The sequence below is a fragment of the Hyla sarda genome, chromosome 5 (genome assembly GCF_029499605.1).
Source record: "Hyla sarda isolate aHylSar1 chromosome 5, aHylSar1.hap1, whole genome shotgun sequence".
Classification (NCBI taxonomy): domain Eukaryota; kingdom Metazoa; phylum Chordata; class Amphibia; order Anura; family Hylidae; genus Hyla; species Hyla sarda.
Window position 1 is genome coordinate 315,500,015 of NC_079193.1, and position 20,121 is coordinate 315,520,135.

Sequence of the window (20,121 nt, forward strand, 5' to 3'; positions counted from 1 at the left end):
TTCTTTATCATTGCAATAAAAGTAAAATTTTAGTACAGTATGCCTCCAGCTGCTGCAAAACTACAACTCCCAGCATGCTTGAACAACCTTCGGCCATGCTGGGGCTTGTAGTTTTGCAACAGCTGGAGGTACACTGGTTGGGAAACACTGCTTTAAGAAAATATGTAGAATATACACTTGAAAAACATGGGTGGACATTCCACACGTTTGCACAATCCGGTGGGCATCAGGACTGTTTGGAAATGCACCGTCCCGCACAGACTCCGCAGAAAGAACAGACATGTCTATTTTTTTCTGCGGACTTCGGAATCATGATTTCTGCGGCAGAAAAATCTGCCGTGGAAATTCTGCCGTGTGCACAGTGCAGAAGAATCCCATTGAAATCAATGGGACTTTGCTGCAGCGGAATGTCCATTTGGAATTCTTCACAGAAATTCCATCATGTGAACTTGGGGTGCAGACAGGGGTAACACCCGCAACTGTTCCATTCATTTAAATAGAACTTTAAGAAATTCATTGAAAAAAAATAAAAAATAACACAGAGATGAATGGAAGTGATTTAAAGGGGTACTCCGGTGGAAAACTATTTTAAATTAACTGGTGCCAGAAAGTTAAACAGATTTGTAAATGACTTCTATTAAAAAATCTTAATCCTTCCAGTACTGATTAGAATCTGTATACTACAGAGAAAGTTCTTTTATTTTTTTTTCTGTCTGACCACAGTGCTCTCTGCTGACACCTCTGTCCATGTCAGGAACTGTCCAGAGCAGGAGAGGTTTGCTATGGGGATTTGCTCCTACTCTGGACAGTTCTTGACATGGGCAGAGGTGACAGCAGAGAGCACTGTGGTCAAACAGAAAAGAAATTAAAAAAAGAAAAGAACTTTCTCTGTAGTATGCAGCCGCTAATAAGTACTGGAAGGATTAAGATTTAATAAAATTTATGAATCTGTATAACTTTCTGGCATCCGTTGACTTAAAATTCTAGATGTGAATCCCTCTTAATTGAGCATCCAATAATTTAAGAATTTACGTGAATTTAAAGGGGTATTCCAGGCAAAAACTTTTTTTTATATATCAACTGGCTCCGGAAAGTTAAACAGATTTGTAAATTACTTCTATTAAAAAAATCTTAATCCTTCCAATAGTTATTAGCTTCTGAATTTGAGTTGCTGTTTTCTGTCTAACTGCTTTCTGATGACTCACGTCCCGGGAGCTGTCCAGCTCCTATGGGGATATTTTCCCATCATGCACAGCTCCCGGGACGTGACATCATCATTGAGCAGTTAGACAGAAAACTTCAGAAGCTAATAACTATTGGAAGGATTAAGATTTTTTAATAGAAGTAATTTACAAATCTGTTTAACTTTCCGGAGCCAGTTGATATATAAAAAAAAGTTTTTGCCTGGAATACCCCTTTAACAAATCTGGAGCAAAGCAAAAATTTTAACTTGACAATAAACCTGTTAATAATTTTACTAGGTAACATAATAAGCGTAAGCAAAACATTGAAATGATCACACTTGGACTCGTTTATTTAGTCACAGTAGACCAGTACAACAGTGATTAAACCCAGTACAGCAAAAAATAAAATTAAAATAAAAAACAAAAGGGAAAAATAAAAATCACCTTTCAGGCAAGTAAAAATGCATTCAGTGAGATATATACAAGGAGAACGGGAGCTCTTCTTAAATTAGTCTACCTGTTAAATAAGGTTCTAGTGCAGCAGACTGGGAAATAGATTAGAAGATAGGGCTTGGGTTGGATATTCCAGACTTCTGTGACAGCAAAGTAGCTTCAATGGGCACTACCCGACCTGCACTGGGTAAAAGCTGGTACTTGTGATTTGTCAACGCATGGCAATAAAAATTCAAAGAATAATACTTTACATATCAAGGAAATCTCTCATAGAATATCTCAACTGGAAAATATTAGCAAAAACTTAAAAAGTACAGTGTTATTGCTGAATGCGAATTTTGTCACAAATTAAGACTAAAATAGGTCATCGTTTTAATAGGAAGATTGTTCAAAACGTCTAAACTATGGGTTAAGTGCCCTGACACCAGGGCATGCACTGCTGAAAATATCACAAAAGCAACTTATAGTAAATCTTCAGCTGGGACCTGTATGTCGTGTGTCGTCGGTCGTTCCTGAAATGTACAGTGTTTTGTGAAATGATGAAAAAACATAAAAAGGTCATAGATGGGGAATCATTTGCAATGGTACCATAGTATCACACAGATTGGCAAATACATTGTAAATGTCTCAATGAGATGTCCAGCACAGCTGGACCATCAATCCCCCTCCCCCAGATCACCCCTTGCATAAAAACTATATTCAGTTCATGGAAATGTCCTAAAAGGCTCCAATCTCCGTCCCCCAGGGTCTGTAGGGTTTGCCTGTAGGTGCCGGTGCTGTCGGGCTCAGTGCATTGGGAGACAGTAAGTGGAAGGATCCAAAGGAAAATGGGAATGCTGAGAGGGAGGCCACCGAGGAGAGCAGCGGAGGAGACAGTTTGGATGGAGTCACCACTGGAAGAACTGACGTCAGGCTCCCATTGGAGGAAACCCGTAGAGTGGAAGAATCAGCGTGCGGTGACCCGGGAAGTCTGCTCTGGTGGTGAGCTTCTGTGGAGGAGGTCGTGCTGCTTGCATTTGTATGTGGAGTCTGTGCCAGGAGTAGAGGGTGAGATAGATGAGGATGGGGCCCAAAGGCGCCTCCCCACGGTATGTGTCCGATGCTGGTGTGGGCACTGCTGGCAGCTTCTCTCTGGGAAGCATAGTTGTTGAGATGGGAAACCAGTCGTACCCGGAGGGGGTCAGCATTGTCCAAGCCTTCAATGATACTCAGATACCGGGCAACCTCTGCAAGACATTCTCGGAAACCCAGGCTGCGATAGTCCATGGCAAGGGCGTGGGCATCAAAGTAACCTAAAAAAAATAAAAAATAAATAAAACACAGTCATGTTAAGGTTTTTACTAACTATGTATGGGCTTCCTTCATTATCTACTATACCTATAAAAAAAAAATGTAGCAGGGCTTAGTCCGTCAGTTTACATAAGGCTGTGTTCACACACAATAGTTTGGTCCAGATTAGGTCATTTTGATCCAAAAAACAGAAGTGGAACCATCATGGAAAGATTTGCAACTTTTTCTGTGTTTTGGACCCACTCATTCTTTTATGTGTAAAACTATATAGGGAAATGCACTCTTACTCATATAGTTAATACAAATGCAGCACCAATGACAAATGCAGCTCTGCTGCATCTATATATGCACCACACTAAAAACCAGTTCCATCATCTAAGCCAGTGTTTCCCAACCAGCTCTTGCAAAACTACAACACCCAGCATGCCCGCACAGCCATTGCAGCTCTAATGACAAATAAAGCTCTGCGGCATCTATATAAGATTATATTTATCATTCTTAAAACCAGTCCTATCATCTTAGCCAGTGCGCCTCCAGCCCGGACATGCTGGGAGTTGTAGTTTTGCAACAGCTGGAGGCACTCTGGCTGGGAAAAACTGATCTAAGCAGTTAAGCAGCAAAGTCCTGTACAGCAGTCCTGTATAGCAGTGGTCTCCAACCTGCGGACCTCCAGATGTTGCAAAACTACAACTTCCAGCATGCCCGGACAGCCTTTGGCTGTCCGGGCATGCTGGGAATTGTAGTTTTGCAACATCTGGAGGTCCGCAGGTTGGAGACCATTGCTGTATAGGATAAAGACTGACTAGAAACCCCATCAGGGCACCATATAACACAGCTGTACCCAGTCCAATAGTGTATTATATGCAAGATAAGAATCTGGATTGATGCGGACAATATATAGTTATTGTGTCAGACATACATATATATATATATATATATATATATATATATATATTTATTTATTAATAATAATTTTATTTATATAGCGCCTACAGATTCTGCAGCGCTATATATATATATATATATATATATATATATATATATATATATATATATATAACTCCAAAAAAGGAAAGCGGCACTCCAATGGCAGAAAAAAGGTGTATTTATTCACCCATCAAGTCAAAAGCATTTGACTTGATGGGTGAATAAATACACCTTTTTTCTGCCATTGGAGTGCCGCTTTCCTTTTTTGGAGTTGTTTAAGAAGGGTTTGGAGTTTGAACCTGCGAAGGCTGAGCACCCGATCTGGACTTTAAGTCCCATTGTACAGTGCCGGTTCCCTCAATTTTTCTTTATATATATATATATATATATATATATATATATATATATATATATATTTAATTTTTTTAAATTAATTAATTTATTTTTTTATGTCTATTTTCCTTACCTTTCCCCCCTGCGGTATGCAGCATCTTGAGATGATCAACAGTCATCTGAAGAATCTCGGCTTTTTCCAACTTTGCTGAACCCTGCAAGAAATGAAGAGAAGAGTGAGATGCCGCAGATCAGGTATCTATAGAATAATCTACAACACATGGATGTTAGATCTGTTAGCCATTACAATATAAGAAATATATCCAAGGTACTGGCACAGCACCAAAGAGTTCAATAACAGATTCAGCTCTGCTGCATCTGTCTAAAACTATCATCACTGTAAAAAAAAAAAAAAAAAAAAAAAAAAAAAAAAAATGGTTGGCGACACCGACACGTTTCATGTTTCCTAACTACCGGCGTCAAGAGCCCATACGGTATAATTACCTGTTTCTCAAAGGCGCTGGGCACTAGTCTCCGCAGCTCAGACAGGCTGTTATTAATCCTGTCCCGCCGGCGCTTCTCGATGATCTGGAGAAGGAACACAAGAGAGTTTGTTTTAGTGACAAAAAGTCAAATGACAACACATCCTGCAGAGCACAGAGGTAGCAGGCCAGCACTCACCCCTCTGCGCCTCTTTCTCGCTAAAATCTGGGACGTCGTCGAAGGAGACATAGAACCGGGAGGGGAACTCAGATTCCTGCAATAAAAAAAAAAAAAAAAGGATAATAGGAAATGTAAATATTTTAGAAATTAATTTATAAACAGACAAGTAAAGTTTGCAGGATTTCTATTATGTAAATATAACCAACAAAACGGCAGCAAAGATAGAGAAGCAGAGCTGAGTAGGTTATTGAAAAAACAACTCCGCTCTGCTACACTCTGATCACTAGTCCTGTAGATATGTAGACATAAGGGACAACCAGTGTTCCCCAACCTGAAGCTGTTGGAAAACTACAATTCCCATCATGCCCGGACGGCTGAAGCTGAATAGGTTATTGAAATTGTGCCCAACAAGTAACTCAGCTCTGCTACATTAGCAAACACAGCCCTGCTACTGTTGATTCGTCGCTTCTGGAGACATGTAGACATGGGACAACTCAGTGTTACCCAATCTGTGACTTTCGACAGCTGTTGCAAAACTACAACTCCCATCATGCCCAGACAGCCTTCGGCTGTCTGGGCATGATGGGAATTGTAGTTTTGCAACAGCTGGGGAGAGCCACAGGTTTAGAGAACACTGATCTTCACTCTTCTATTATAAAAGGCATGTTCACACAGGAATAAAAAGCTGCAGAGTTCATGCCTTTTTCATTGCGAACTTGCTGCAGACTTGTTGCATATTTGCAAAACTACAACTCCCATCATGCCAGGACAGTATATGGGAATTGTGGTTTTGCAGCTAGAGAGCTACAGGCTGGGGAATCACTGATCTACACTTGGTATTATAAGGACATGATCACACAGGACTGAAATTATTTTTATTTGTTGCCTCTTTATTTCATATTTGTTGTAAAATTATATATATTTATTTATTTATTTTTTTCTGCATAGCTGTATAATATTTGCTGTATTTTTGTTGTATAAAATTTGATATATATATATATAATATAATACAACAAATACTTAACAATTATGCAGAAAAAAATATATATATATACACACACACAATATTTATTTTTCTGCATAATTGTTCAGTATTTGTTGCATAATAAATATATTTTATACAACAAATCTACAGCAATTATTTAACAGCTATGGAGAATATATATATATATATATATATATATATATATATATACCTATACTGAAGATTTTGATTTCCAATTTAAGTTTTTGGGAAAAATCCGCAAATAAAATCTGTGCATCCTTTCAGTCCTGTGTGAACAGCCCCATAGAGGTGATTCCCCCCCTAATATCTAGTCGTGGTCCCCTCAGTGCAGTGCCATGCCCCTCTCACCCATTCTCGTCGGCACTCTCCTTCTCCACCTCGATGTTCTCGTCCAGTTCGCTGTCGGACGAGCTGTAGTCGTGCGTCCTCTTCATGGCTGCTGTGAGGAGAAGTGGCGCTGCTGTCACCCGGGCTCCTCTGGCTGTCTCTTTCCCACGGTTCGCCTCTTACATGATGTGTGGGAGAGGGAGGGGGAGGCCGCGCACTGGCGCCTGCTCCTGGAACACAATTATCTTCTTGTAGCCAATAATCCTTCTCCGGCGCCCCGCCCCCTCCTCCTCCACGTGACGTCACGTTCTGGGATATAAAAAAAAATAAAAAATAACCGTCTTGGAACCTTCTTCATTCTAAAAATGAATGTTGAGTGACAGGCGAGCGGTGTGACTCGGCCCCGCCCACGGAGCGCTGATTGGCCGGGCGCTGCGCCAAGCCCGGAGTCTGCAGGACGGCGTGTTAGCACGCGTAGGGCGTGGGAAAGTGGCCTGCCCGGGCGATGGGAGCCTGCGGCCGGGAGCCGGGAGTGACCCGCCACCGGCGTCCTCCTCTGTAATGTAATCTCGGCTCCGGGGAGGGAGACGGCGCTGTGTGCACAGACCAAGGGCAGCGCCTGACTGTCCTGACAGAACCCCCCCCCCGGCAGGGAACAGGTTAACCACGACTGGCACCGTGTGTGGTTGCCACTATTTAAAGGAGACATGTCCCTAAATAGTTCTGTGGTCACGTACAGCGACTACCTGTGGCTCTCCAGCTGTTGCAGAACTACAACTCCCAGTATGCCCGGACAGCATTTGACTGGAAGGACCCATCATATGGGGGAGACCTATCTTCAGTGCAGATTTACTTCACAATGCCAAAACAGCTGCAGACGTGTGTGGTTTTTCCCTGTTGCGCAAAATTTATTATGGGATACTCCGCTGCCCTGCTTCGGAAGCTCCGCTCCCCAGCGTCCGGGAGTTTCTTGTTCCGAATGCTGCGCGCGGGCTTCCGTGTCCAGGGCCACCCCTCGTGCTGTCGCACCCCCTTCCCATAGACTTTCGTTGAGGGGGCGGGCGTGACGTCACGAGGGGTGGCCCTGAACACGGAAGCCCGCACGCAGTGTTCGGAACAAGAAACTCCCGGACACTGGGGAGCAGAGCTTCCGAAGCAGGGCAGCAGAGTAACCCTTTAATAAAATAGTGGGCATGACGGAAAGTGTCCTTGCGGAAATTCAGAATTGTGAAAGGGAGTGCGGAATCCCATAGAAGTCTATGGGCTTTAATGTGAGGAAGAATTCCGCAAGCAGAAATTCGGCCACGTGAAAAGACCCTTAGGCTATGTTAAAAATGCAAAATGTCTGTGTGGAATTCCGCATGAATATACCATACGGACATTCTGCATCATCGTCCAATGGGATTCTGCTCCGTTCACATGGCAGAATTTCCGTGCAAATCCTGATTTAAGCATCCCCCAAAAATGGAACCTTTTCAATGTTTGTTTTGCGGATTCTGCACGTAAATGCATTGCCGTCTATTAGATAGCACATTTTCAAGTGGTCCTAAGCTGTCTGTGGAGTGTCCGCGCACAAATTTTCCGTCAGGGAGGCATTCCTCCGTGTGAACATAGTCTTAGTGGGACATTTATCAATGTTGGTGTAGGTAGACATCTTTTTTAGATCATTTTGGTTGGTCTAAATTTGGTGTAATTGCACCAAATTTACCATACTTATGCTAGCCACATGATAAATTTTGTGCAAAGTTCTAAATTTACACACAGTTCTATTTGTACACCTGGGGGGGGGGGATTCATCGAAGCCTGTGCAGAGGAAAAGTCGCCCAGCTGCCCATAGCAACCAATCAGCTCGCTACTTTCATTTTGTTAAAAATGAAAGTAGCCATCTGATTGGTTGCTATGGACAACTGGGCGACTTTTCCTCTGCACAGGCTTCGATGAATCTCCCCCCTGATCTACAACTCACAGGAAAAGTGGACACAGAGATTTTGCTCTATTGCTTTGAGGCTCGGATTCAATTTTTTTTTGTCCACCAGCAAAAAACGCCATAAAAACTGTCACAGCTTTTTCTTGCGTCTTTTCTTGCATTTTTGCTGGTGTGCGGAAACAATCATGTTTTTTACCCTGTGGCGATTTTTTTTCACTGCCTTCAGGTACCGCTCTGAGTCAGATGCAGAGCGCCCGGTCCTCAGAGTGTAAGAAGGTGAGGAGTGATGTATAGCATATACATATACAGGGTGCAGAGCATCACTACTTGCCTCCACTGGCTGTATAGTATACAGGGTTGCATTGTGTACCCATGTATACTATACAGGAGCCCAGCAAGGAAATCGTTAACCCACGTTGCTGTTGAGCAGTTCTGGGTTAAGTCTTTGTGCGCTATCCTGTATATACACCCATCTATAGATAACTATATATACAGGATACAGTAGGAAGACGTCAACAATTGGGGGCTCCCTGTTACACTGCAGTATGGGCGCACAACCCAGGGGAGAGCGACAAAAATTTAATAACCTTTTTTCTTTCTTTTCTTCTCATTTCAGATATGTGAATGTGGTGGACTACGTCAGATTCGGTGGATTGCGACAATGACCAGTGTTTTTTTTTATGTCAATAAAAGGGTTAATGAGGGCTGTGGGGGAGTGTTTTTCAAATAAAAATTTATTTTTCAATGTGTCGTGTTTTTTGTAATTGAATTTTCAGGCTTAGTAGTGGAAGCTGTCTTGTAGACAGAATACATTGCTAAGCCGGGGGCTTAGCCCCAAACCAGCTAGTGCTAACCCCCAATTATTACCCTGGTACCCACCGCCCCAGGGGTGCCGGGAAGAGCCAGAGCCAACAGGCCCGGTGCATCAAAAATGGCGCTCCTGGGCCTAGGCAGTAACAGGCTGGTGTTATTTACTGAAAATATGGGGAACCTTATGCGTTTTTTTTTATTTATTTATTTATAAAAAAAAAAAAAACACAGGGTTCCCCGTATTTTCATTCTCAGCCAGATACCAACCAAGCAGCAACAGCCTGACATTACCAGGGTGGGCGAGGACCATTGTTACTGGCCCTCCCAGCCTAAATAATGCCAGACTGTTTCCACAAAGGCCCAGGAGCGCCATTTTAGACGCTCCGGGTCTGTTAGTACCAGCTCTTCCTTGCACCCCCTGTGGCGGTGGGTACCAGGATAATAATTGGAGGTTAGCGTTAGCTGTTTTTGGTGCTAATGCTAAGCCTCAGCTTAGTAAGGGATTCCGTCTACAAGATGGCTTCCACTACTAAGCCTGAAAATTCAATTATAAAAAACATGACACATTGAAAAAGACACTCCCCCCACAGCCCTTGTTAACCATTTTATTGACATAAAAAAAAACGCTGGTCATCGTCGCAATCCACCAAATCTGACGTAGTCTTCCGCATTCACGTATCTGAAATGAGAAAAAAAAGAAAAACACAAAAAATGGGTTAGTATTTTTTTTTGCGCTCTCCCCAGGGGAGAGCGCACATAATGCAGTGTGTTCCTAAACAGGGAGCCTCCAATTGTTGCTAAACTACAACTCCCATCATGGGGGCTGTAGTTAAACAACAGTTGGAGTCTCTCTGTTTGGGAACACACTGCCAGAAAGGCTCTGTTCCCATTATGCAAAACAAATAATGAGAACAGAGCCAAACTTACCACCCTGGCTTCAAGCCTGGACTGTGTAGCTCTGCCCCCTAATTATGTCATCACTAGGGGGCGGAGTAGTAAAGGTCGCAGGGGGTCTCAGGAATGAGACCCAGTGCGATCTGTACCTCTGCCGATCTGTCCCTTGGACTACTACTCCCATCATGGGACATTGGGGGATATTTATCAAAGTTGTCTATGTTCCGCATCAATATAGACCAAACTACAGAGGGTTAGGCCGGTCTATTGTGCATCTAATTTATCAAAAGTCACACGGCTCTTGATAAATTCTGCGCACAGACTTCGGGATCTATGCTTTAGTCTGTATTTAAACCTGCTCCAGTATGGTCTGACATTTCGGCATACTTTCAGCCGATGCGACTTGTTGCAGAAAAGTCGCTTTTGATAAATTCAGCACCAATGCATTTTCCAATGCATTTCTGTCTAAAATAGACTAGAATGCATCATGTTCTAAAAATCCTCTAGAGCAAAAGTCACAGAAAAGTCGCACATAATTAGACTGCGACTTTCTGTGCGACAAATTTTGACAGGAAAAAACAGTCTAAATCCTTTGATAAATATCCCCCATTGTGTCCCATGATGGGAGTAGTTGTAGTACCGCAGTGCTGAGGGACGGCTCTTGCACATCCCCCGGCTGCGGGACTCTATTGGGACTGTCAGGACTACTACTCCCATCAGGGACATACTCTGCTCATGATGGGAGTTGTAGTCCTGGGGCTGAGGTGCAGATCGCAGCAGGTCATTCTGCAGAGACCCATTGCGATCCGCAATTATTAATTTAAAAAGCCAGCAGCACATGCGGCTTCACTGCGCTGCCGTCGACTCCTGTATACACTGTCATAATTCATCCCCGCCGCCAGAACACGGGAGCGCTGATTGGTCAATAGCTATCCACCAATCAGAGCTCCCGTGTTCCAGTGGGGATTATGAATTATGAGAGCATATACAGAAGCCAGCAGCACGTGAGGCTTCACATAGTCATAATTCATAATCCCTGCCGAAACACGGGGGCTCTGATTGGTGAATAGTTATTAACCAATCAGAGCTCCTGTATCCCGGCGGCGGGGATTATGAATTATGACAGTGTATACAGGAGCCGGCAGCAGCGCAGTGAAGCCGCATGTGCCGCCGGCTTTTTAAGTTAATAAATGCGGATCGCTGCGGGTCTTTGCAGATTGACCTGCTGCGATCTGCACCTCAGCCCCAGGACTACAACTCCCATCATGGACGGAGTCTGTCCATGATGGGAGTAGTAGTCCTAACAGTCCCAATAGAGTCCCGCAGACGGGGGATGTGCAGGAGCCAGCCCTCCGCACTGCGGTACTACAACTACTCCCATCATGGGACAGATTCTGTCCCATGATGGGAGTAGTTGCAGTATTGCAGTGCTGAGGGCTGGCTCCTGCATCGTCCGGTTGTGCTTATATGACACCCCTTTTAAATCATTTTCCAGGTGGCAAGGGGAGAGAATGTAGAAATACTGCTAGATGTGTGTTACTTACCAATAATGGAGGCCACAGCCGTAGGAGCCCGCTTGCCAAGTTTTAAGTGAAAGCTTATTTTAGTCATTAGGCTGGGGCTTTGTTTCCATCCACACGTGATCCGCCGAGCGGCGTCCTGTACTATTGAGTTAATTTGTACGTCTCATTTAATAGTAGATGTTATAGAACGAGGGCTCGTCCCTCAGCGAGGAACACATTTACAGCGGTTTCTATCTGGAGCGGCCATTGTACGTTCACTTCATTATTCTTGTTTCCTTTGTGAGAGACATCCTGTTTTGTATTGTATATTTTTCTGCGCGAGATAATGGAAATACACACTAGATTGGTGACAGATCAGTTTTCTTTGTTGTGACCTGTATTTAATGGCTGGGAAAGAAATGGACATATGTGAACTACTGGAGCAAACCATTCCTGTGCCCACATTACTGGTGGAGACAGCCGGAGTGGAAGTGCCCTGCCTAATGAAAGCCATGATGATGAAAGAAAGTCATAACATTATCCGGGTGGGTAGCCAAGTGACAAGACAGTAGTGAGATCCGTCCTGGTTTCCTAATTGACACCCATAGCTGAATATACTACCCGACCCGTAGCCAAATTATTTCAGAAACATAAGGGGATACGTGGCTGTGTATTATAGTGACAACTGCTTATCTCTGGAGACCAGGGCTCAAGTCCTGTAGGTATGCATGGGAACTGAGTTCCTGCACTTAATCCACAGCGGGAACACCTTCCCATTAGCAGAAGTCCTGCAGGACCAACCCTTATGTAGAAGAGTTCCCACTCTTTTTTTCCAGGACTTGACCCCTGCTGGAGACCAACATTCGATAGGGAAAAATGCAACATGTCCTACGTACACTACTTTTGTAAGCAGCCCCCTGCTGAAAATCTCTCAGTGTTTCCCAACCAGGGTGCCTCCTGCTGTTGCAAAACTACAACTCCCAGCATGCCCGGACAGCCTTTGGCTGTCCGGGCATGCTGGGAGTTGTAGTTTTGCAACAGCAGGAGGCACCCTGGTTGGGAAACACTTCTATAGACATTAGACTAAAGGGGTACTCTAGAGAACTGGTGCCAGAACATTATACAAATTTGTAAATTAAAGAAGAGATACTGACGCTCAAAGTTAGAAATAGATATATGTACACAGTAAATAAGATTAAAATTTACTTTACTGAGGAACATCCTTTTGGAAGGACCGAAACGGGTCTAAAGAGAGATATTTTATCCCTTATTACCAAGGCTGTGGAGTCGGAGTCGGACTAAATTTGGGGTACTTGGAGTCGGAGTCGGCAAACAATGCACAATGCAAAGTTATAATAAAGAATAATAAGTTATAATAAAGAATAAAGACCAATGCATGCAGTGCCTCACGTAACCTCAAAACGAACACGTTAAGTGACCGTGAAGAAGCAGGCTTTTCATGTGCTTCACTATATGGCACACAACGCACAATTAGGAGCGGCAATACTTATACTTTCCATAGTGTTGTGTTCTGCTTTTACAGACTAGAGACACTTGTATAAAAACCATTGGAAAAACTGCTGCCATTCAGCTAAGGCTAAAAAAACTTGTAAACTCTGATTGTTAGCTTAAAGGGGTACTCTGCCCCTAGACATCTTATCCCCTATCCAAAGGATAGGGGATAAGATGTCAGATCGCCGGGGTCCCGCTGTTTTTTGGACCCCCGCGCTATCATTACTGCACAGAGCGAGTTCGCTCTGCACGTAATGACGGGCAATACAAGGGCCGGAGCATCGTTACATCATGGCTCCGCCCCTCGTGATGTCACGGCCTGCCCCCTCAATACAAGTCTATGGGAGGGGGCGTGGCAGTCGTCACACCCCCTGCCATAGACTTGCATTAAGGGGCTGCTCCGTCCCCTGTATCGCCCGTCATGCAGTAATGATAGCGGGGTGCCGCAGCGGCGATCCCGGGGGTCCCCAGCAGCGGGCCCCGGCAATCTGACATCTTATCCCCTATCCTTTGGATAGGAGATAAGATGTCTAGGGGCGGAGTATCCCTTTAAGCTTTAAACATGACTATTGGAATCTACTAGGGAAATCATGTTTTATAATAAATGCCTCTTCCTGGATCCTCCCACTGCCCTATCTTCAGCAGCAGATCAGCACACAAAAAGGAGAAGGCAGCAGCTTCTACCCAACTACCTCTCTGCTAGAAGAGCTTAGAAGAACTTGGTGGAACAGCTTCTTGGATTCAACTGTGTTTATAAACACATTTGCATATTAATACAGAGGAGTCGGGCAGTCGGAGTCGGCGTACAGAAAACTGAGGAGTCGGAGTCGGAACATTTATCTTCCGACTCCACAGCCCTCCTTATTACAGAATGTTTTAATATACCGATATCTGAGATCGGCTTCTGCGGTTTCTTCTACTTTTTTGCCTGTAAAGTGCTAAGCGGCGCTTGGCGCGCAATCCTTCTACAAGGTCGTCGGCAGTACAACTCTAATCCACCAGTGGCATACTGCTTCAACCTGTCTCGGACTATACCATCTTCCAGCGAGAATTCTTCTTCTTACCCAGTAATCAGGTCTGCACACGTGAACGGCTCACGGGACCCCTGCTCGTAGTTGCGCCTGGTGCATGAACCAGAAGATTCACGTGCAGAAAGGGTGAGCATTACGCTGTACCACAGCTTTATTTGCCGGATAGCAAACCTCTTCTACTCTGTGCAGTTCCCGAGACAAGCAGAGATGTCAGCAGAGAGCACTGTTGCCAGACAGAAAAGAACAACTCAAATTCAGCAGCTGATAATTATTGGAAGGATTAAGATTTTTTTTAATAGAAGTCATTTACAAATCTGTTTAACTTTCTGGAGCCAGTTGATATAAAAAAAAAAGTTTTTTCCTGGAATACCCCTTTAAAAATGTGACACAGTACCTTATATGGATTTATCTTGACAATTTGAGGACTACGCTGCTTTGCATACTTTGAGCTTGTGATCTTTTGTTAAATTTTTTATTCCACGGCCGCTTAGTCTACAGTGCCAGTTATTCTACACATTATTTAATAAAATGTGGTGATTATACTTTACTCTATTTTTTAACTATTATTATCTTTTGGTCACCCACACGACTAATAAATGTTTTTTAATCTTAATTTATTGTGTACATACAGTATATCCATTTTTAACTTTGAGCACCAGTACCTCTTTATTGCATATTTCCCCCACCTCAGCACCACGGGTATAGGTGCATCCTCTGGCTAACTCGGTTATTAGCAATTGCAGGTGGTTAATTTAATTTCAGCCTGGTCTTTTCTGAATTTGTAAATGACTTCTATTTAAAAAATTTTAATCCTTCCAGTACTTATCAGGTGCTGTATGCCTCAGAGAAAGTTGTTTAGTTATTTCCAATTTGACCACAGTCCTCTCTGGTGACACCTCTGTCCATGTCAGGAACTGTCCAGAGTAGGAGCAAATACCCATAGCAAACCTCTCCTGCTCTTGATAGTTCCAGATAATTTTTTTCTCCAGAGTACCCCTTTAATTGAGGATAGCAATAATGGAATTAAAAGAAAGGATCTACTTTGTTATCCATAAACGGCACCACTATCGTCCATTTGCTTTGTCTGTTACTGCAGTGGAGCCCCATCCTGTAGAACACTATTCTTCATTCTGTGTCCTTCCAGCAGTTGCGAAACTACAACTCCCAGCATAGGTAGTTTCACAACAGCTGGAGAGTCACCTGTTGGAGATGACTCCTGTAAGATAAGACACAGCTCGTGGACAAGAATGGCACTGTTTTTGGAATTTCACACAACCATTTATTGCTATTCACCATCACTCTAAAGTCTGTAGGGCAGTGTTTTCCAAGCAGGGTGCTTCCAGCTGTTGCAAAACTACAACTCTCAGCATGCTCAGAAAGGCAAAGGCTGTTTGGGCATGCTGGGAGCTGTAGTTTTCCAACAGCTGGAGGCAGACTGGTTAGGAGACGCTGCTATAGGGTATAGGAGATTCATAGAAAAGAGCTGCTACTGGGATGAACAGGTTGCATTTTTTGCTTTTATTATTTATTTTTATTTTTTTCCCCAGAGATAAGCAGCTGCCGGTGTAATTGGGAACTGCTTATCACTTCCTGCTTTTAGCTCTGAGTTTCAATGCTTTCAGGCAGTCCGAGGTGTACAGTACATAACTGGTGTACAGTACATAACTGATGAAATGAGGCCTTGCTTTGAATGTACAAATATGATCCTTCTATCCAACAGAGCAAAGAACAAGGTAAAGTATGGTGGCATATTGCAGTGAATGGGAGGACATTCCATCCTCCCAGCAGATGACACTGTCACAAACAGGTGTACACACAGAGCCACCCAGGCTCGCTCCATAGGTGGCTGCATACCTCACTTGTGGACAGCAACATTCTTTACGTAATAACAGCATTCCTCACACACTAGGGTACATGCATATTTCGAAAAATGTACAGAAACAATATTATTCTTCATTTCCCGAGGCCTATAAGTCCATCCCTATATTATGCATGGTGGCCCAGTATGGGATGGTGTGTTCCCGTACTTCTCCTGCCCTGTCAGGCAGAGTTTCTCCATGTCCCCAGGGCCCCCTTTATGTGTTATCCCCTATGTACATAAGTTGTATAATAAAATGTACTGTTACTTTAATAGCTGTTACCATGTGATTGTTACCCAGGAGGCACTAGTGACCAGGTAACCCCCTTAAGTGACCTATGGGCTCCTTGCACGTCCCCCCTAAAAAAACAAGGGAGAGGCTGGAATCTTTCTCTTGGAGCTCATAGCTCTTGTTCCTGAGGTCCAGTTCAGTCAATACATCTCAGAGTGTTACCAGAGCATTGGAGGCCTCAAGCCTAAAGTCTGCAGCCACAAAGTCAGCTCAAGTAAGCTCAAAGTCATCTTCATGTCAATTGTCAAGTCAGTCAAGTCAAGTCTCCTATAGAGTCACCGTGGCCTGCACTAAAGTGTCTCTACATACTGCAAGTTCCAGCAAGCCTGCGAGGTCCCCCTGTGTCACTGGGTTATTGGCTGTACTACAAAGACTAAGTCACCTGTCTACCCTCAGTAAAGCTACCGTTGTCCGTAACTTGGCGTGGGTGTCTTCATTGCCCCCGTGCCTAGCCAAGGACCAACGGTATTACCTTTGGGTGGTTAAGGCTAAACCATGCCCTGGCATCATAACAAGAAGGGTTACAACATCTGCCAGCCATTGCACCTCGCTATACCACATATGCATCTATTTTGTTTGTATTACACAGCCCAACAATGTTTAAATTAATTAAAGGAAACCTGTCACATTAAATTAGAAGATCACTTTATAAAGCAGGAGGAGCTGAGCAGATCGATATATAGATTTGTGGGAAAACTTTCAGGATAATGTGTCATTTATTTATGTACCTTTCTGCTCATTCTGGGCTTAATAGTCAAGTAGCAGTCCTACAGCGATTGACAGCTATCTGTATATAAATGTGTATTAAGGGGGAGCTCCAGTGGAAAACTTTTTTTTAAATCAATTGGTGACAGATGCGAATCACGGCCCGGCCAGGGGAGCGGGGCGGTGAGCGCTCATGGCCGATCCGTAGTGCACACCGTAACATCGCCCCCCCCCCTTGGTCTCACATTCTTTGGTCTCCCCCTCTTTTTGGAGGACAAGAATTTCTGAATGAGGTCACGGTCCAAAATGTTGTCCTGCGGCTTCCAAGACCTCTCCTCAAGCCCAAATCCTTCCCAATCCACAAGGAAAAGCGTTTTCCTCTGATAAACTTGGAGTCCAAAATCTCTTTAACATCAGAGGTACCAGAGATCGGAGTAGGTGAGATGTCTTCTTTAGAAAAGCGGTTGTGGATGACAGGTTTCAAGAGGGAGATATGGAAGGAATTCGGGATCCGGAGAGAGGACGGCAGATGGAGAGAATAGGCCACAGGATTTAGACGTTCCTTAATCTTATAAAGACCCAGATAGCGCCCAGTTCATAACTGCGTATCCTGAAGCGGATATACTTGGACGACAACCAGACTCACCAAGAGAGAACTAGGGAGGAGGACGCCTTTCTGCTTGAGACATCATACGAGACGTGGCATTCAATAGAGAGCAACGTGTCGTCTGCCAAATGGTGGAAAAATTCTGCACTTGCTCATCAACCGCAGGAACTCCACAGGAAGAAGACAAGGGAAGAGGAGGACGAGGATGAAGTCCATATACCACAAAAAAAGGCGAAGTCCTAGTGGATTTAGAATCCCTATGGTTGTATGTATTTTGCCCAAGGAAGTAAATTGGCCCAGTCGTCTTGACAAGGAGAGATGAAATGACGAAGATAGTCTCCTAAAACCTGATTCACCATCTCGACCTGTCCATTGGATTGAGGGTGATAGGCTGAGGAAAAATCCAGCTTAACTTGGAGACGTGAGCAGAGGGCCCGCCAGATCTTTGAGACGAACTGGACTCCACGGTCGGATACTATAAGAGAAGGCAATCCATGTAAGCAGAAGATGTGGCAAAGCAAAAGCTTAGCAAGCTGCTGTGCAGATGGAAGTCCAGGCAGCGGTACAAAATGAGCCATTTTAGAAAATCGGTCCACTACCACCCAGATGACCGTATTGCCACCGGAAGACGGAAGGTCAGTAATGAAGTCCATAGCAATATCGGTCAAGGGGAGCTCTGGGACTGGAAAAGGCTGTAGAGGACCTGCAGGTTTAGAACGAGGGGTCTTGTCCCGTGCACAGACCAAATAGGAACGGACAAAATCAACGACATCCTGTTTTAAACAAGGCCACCAATCCTGTCTGGAGATGAGCTGCAAGGACTTATGAATTCCGGAATGACCGGCGAGGAAAGAGGAATGGCCACACTTCAAGACTCAAAGTCTAAAATAAATGTAAGTCTTTCCAGGGGGCAGGTGCTGAAGACTTGCTGGCGCTACAGAGATGAGACGCTCAGGAGGAATAACATACTGAGGAAGAGATTTCTGGTCATGAACATCAGAAGACCTGGAAAGAGTGTCTGCCCGTAGATTCTTCCCTGCTGGACGGAAGTGAATGTAGAAGTCAAATCTGGAGAAGAACCGAGACCATCAGGCCTGGCGTGGGTTGAGAGGATGGGCTGTCTGAAGATAAAGCAGGTTCTTGTGGTCAGAATATATAGTAACCGGATGTACAGAGCCCTCCAAGAGATGACGCCATTCTTCCAAAGCCAGCTTTATTGCCAAGAGTTTGCGGTCTCCAATAGTATAGTTTTTCTCCGCAGGAGAGAGAGTTTTATAGAAAAAAACGCAGGTTACAATTCTTCCCTTAGAAGACTTTTGCGTTAAGACAGCACCAGCTCCGACTGAAGAAACATCCACCTCCAAAAGAAATGGCTTGCCTGGGTCAGGTCTTGACAAAACCGGAGCTGAAGAGAAGGCAGACTTTAACTGTTCGAAAGCCTATTCAGCCTCTGGAGTCCAGACCTTGGGATTAGAAGTCTTCCTGGTGAGAGAAACAATGGGTGGAGTAATGAGGAATAAATTGCCTATAGTGATTGGCAAAACCAAGAAAGCGCTGAATAGCTCTTAACCTGGAAGGTTGAGGCCAGTCCAGTACAGCGGAGAACTTGTTAGGGTCCATCATTCGAAGACCTTGACTAGTAACGATATAACCCAGAAAAGGAAGACAGTTATTTTTGAAAATACACTTCTCAAGTTTAGCATAGAGAGGATTGTCTTGGAGACGTTGTAAGACCTGGCAGATGTGTGATCGATGAGTCTGAAAATTGGGCGAGTAGATGAGACTATTGTCCAAATAGACCACGACACAGGAGTATAAGAGGTCGTGTAAGATATCATTGACAAACTCCTGTAAGGAGCATAACAGAGTCCGAACATCATCGCAAGATACTCAAAATGTCCATCACGAGTGTTAAATGCAGTCTTTCATTCGTCACCTTCTCATATGCGAATTAAGTTATAGGCACCACGAAGGTCAAGTTAGGAGAAGATCCTCGCTTCACGTAGACGATCAAATAATTCAGAGATCAACAGTATTGTTGCTCGCGAATATTCGCAATGCAAATTTTATTCGCGAATATCGCATATTTGCGAATATAGCACTATATATATTTTTTTTTTCACAGCATCACAGTGATCATCCCTCTATGCTTCCAGCTTGTGTGGTGTAAAGAAGGCTCTAATACTACTGTGTGAGACCGGCGTGCGAATTTTCACATATGCAAATTTTTGTATATGCTAATTTTCACATATGCAAATTTTCGTATATATGCGAATTTTCGCATATGTGAAAATAAAACGTGAATATTACGAATATGCAAATTTAGCGAATATATGACGAATATTCGTCCATATATTCGCGAAATATCGCGAATTCGAATATGGCCTATGCCGCTCAACACTAATCAACAGAAGTGGGTAGCGGTTCTTGACAGTAATTTTATTCAAGCACCGATAGTCAATGCAAGGTCGCAGAGAACAGTCTTTTTTTTCCACAAAGAAGAATCCGGCTCCAGCAGGGGAAGAAGACTTCCTGATAAAGCCTTTTTGAAGATTTTCTTGGATGTATTTTGACATGGCCTGAGTTTCGGGAATAGACAAAAGGTAAATTCTGCCCCGAGGATGTGTGGTCCCAGGCAATAAGTAAATAGGGCAATTGTAGGGACGATGAGGTGGTAAAACTTCAGCTTTTTTCTCACTTAAGACATCAGCAAAGAAGAAACGATGGCAAACCTGGCAGAGGAGTAGAAGGAGACACAAACTTGGACGGAAGTGTTTGAATGCAGTTGTTGTTACAGTAA

At 43.8% G+C, this 20,121-nt stretch overlaps 1 protein-coding gene and 1 long non-coding RNA gene across 2 annotated transcripts in view; one reads left to right on the plus strand and one right to left on the minus strand.

The window, feature by feature from the left end:
* Positions 1–1,516: 1,516 nt before the first annotated feature.
* On the minus strand, positions 1,517–6,653 carry HEY1 (hes related family bHLH transcription factor with YRPW motif 1). The gene is made up of 5 exons (XM_056522211.1): positions 6,205–6,653; positions 4,869–4,944; positions 4,692–4,775; positions 4,321–4,402; positions 1,517–2,929 (listed from the first exon to the last, which is right to left on the minus strand). The coding sequence occupies exons 1-5, from the start codon at positions 6,288–6,290 to the stop codon at positions 2,355–2,357; spliced, it is 903 nt and encodes a 300-aa protein (XP_056378186.1). The 5' UTR covers positions 6,291–6,653; the 3' UTR covers positions 1,517–2,354.
* The window catches only part of LOC130274188 (uncharacterized), a 57,728-nt gene continuing 41,946 nt past the window's right edge, over positions 4,340–20,121 (plus strand). The window contains exon 1 of the long non-coding RNA XR_008844276.1: positions 4,340–4,442. This is a non-coding gene — a long non-coding RNA (uncharacterized LOC130274188). The remainder of the gene's footprint in view (positions 4,443–20,121) is intronic.

Bases quoted from the DNA above. Each gene is read 5' to 3' on its own strand.
- HEY1 (XM_056522211.1), bottom strand. From the start codon at position 6,290: ATGAAGAGGACGCACGACTACAGCTCGTCCGACAGCGAACTGGACGAG. The intron at 4,945-6,204 runs GTGAGAGGGGCA...TTTTTATTGCAG, and splicing joins GAGAGTGCCGACGAGAATGG to GAATCTGAGTTCCCCTCCCG. The intron at 2,930-4,320 runs GTAAGGAAAATA...TATTTTTTTTAG, and splicing joins GCATACCGCAGGGGGGAAAG to GTTACTTTGATGCCCACGCC.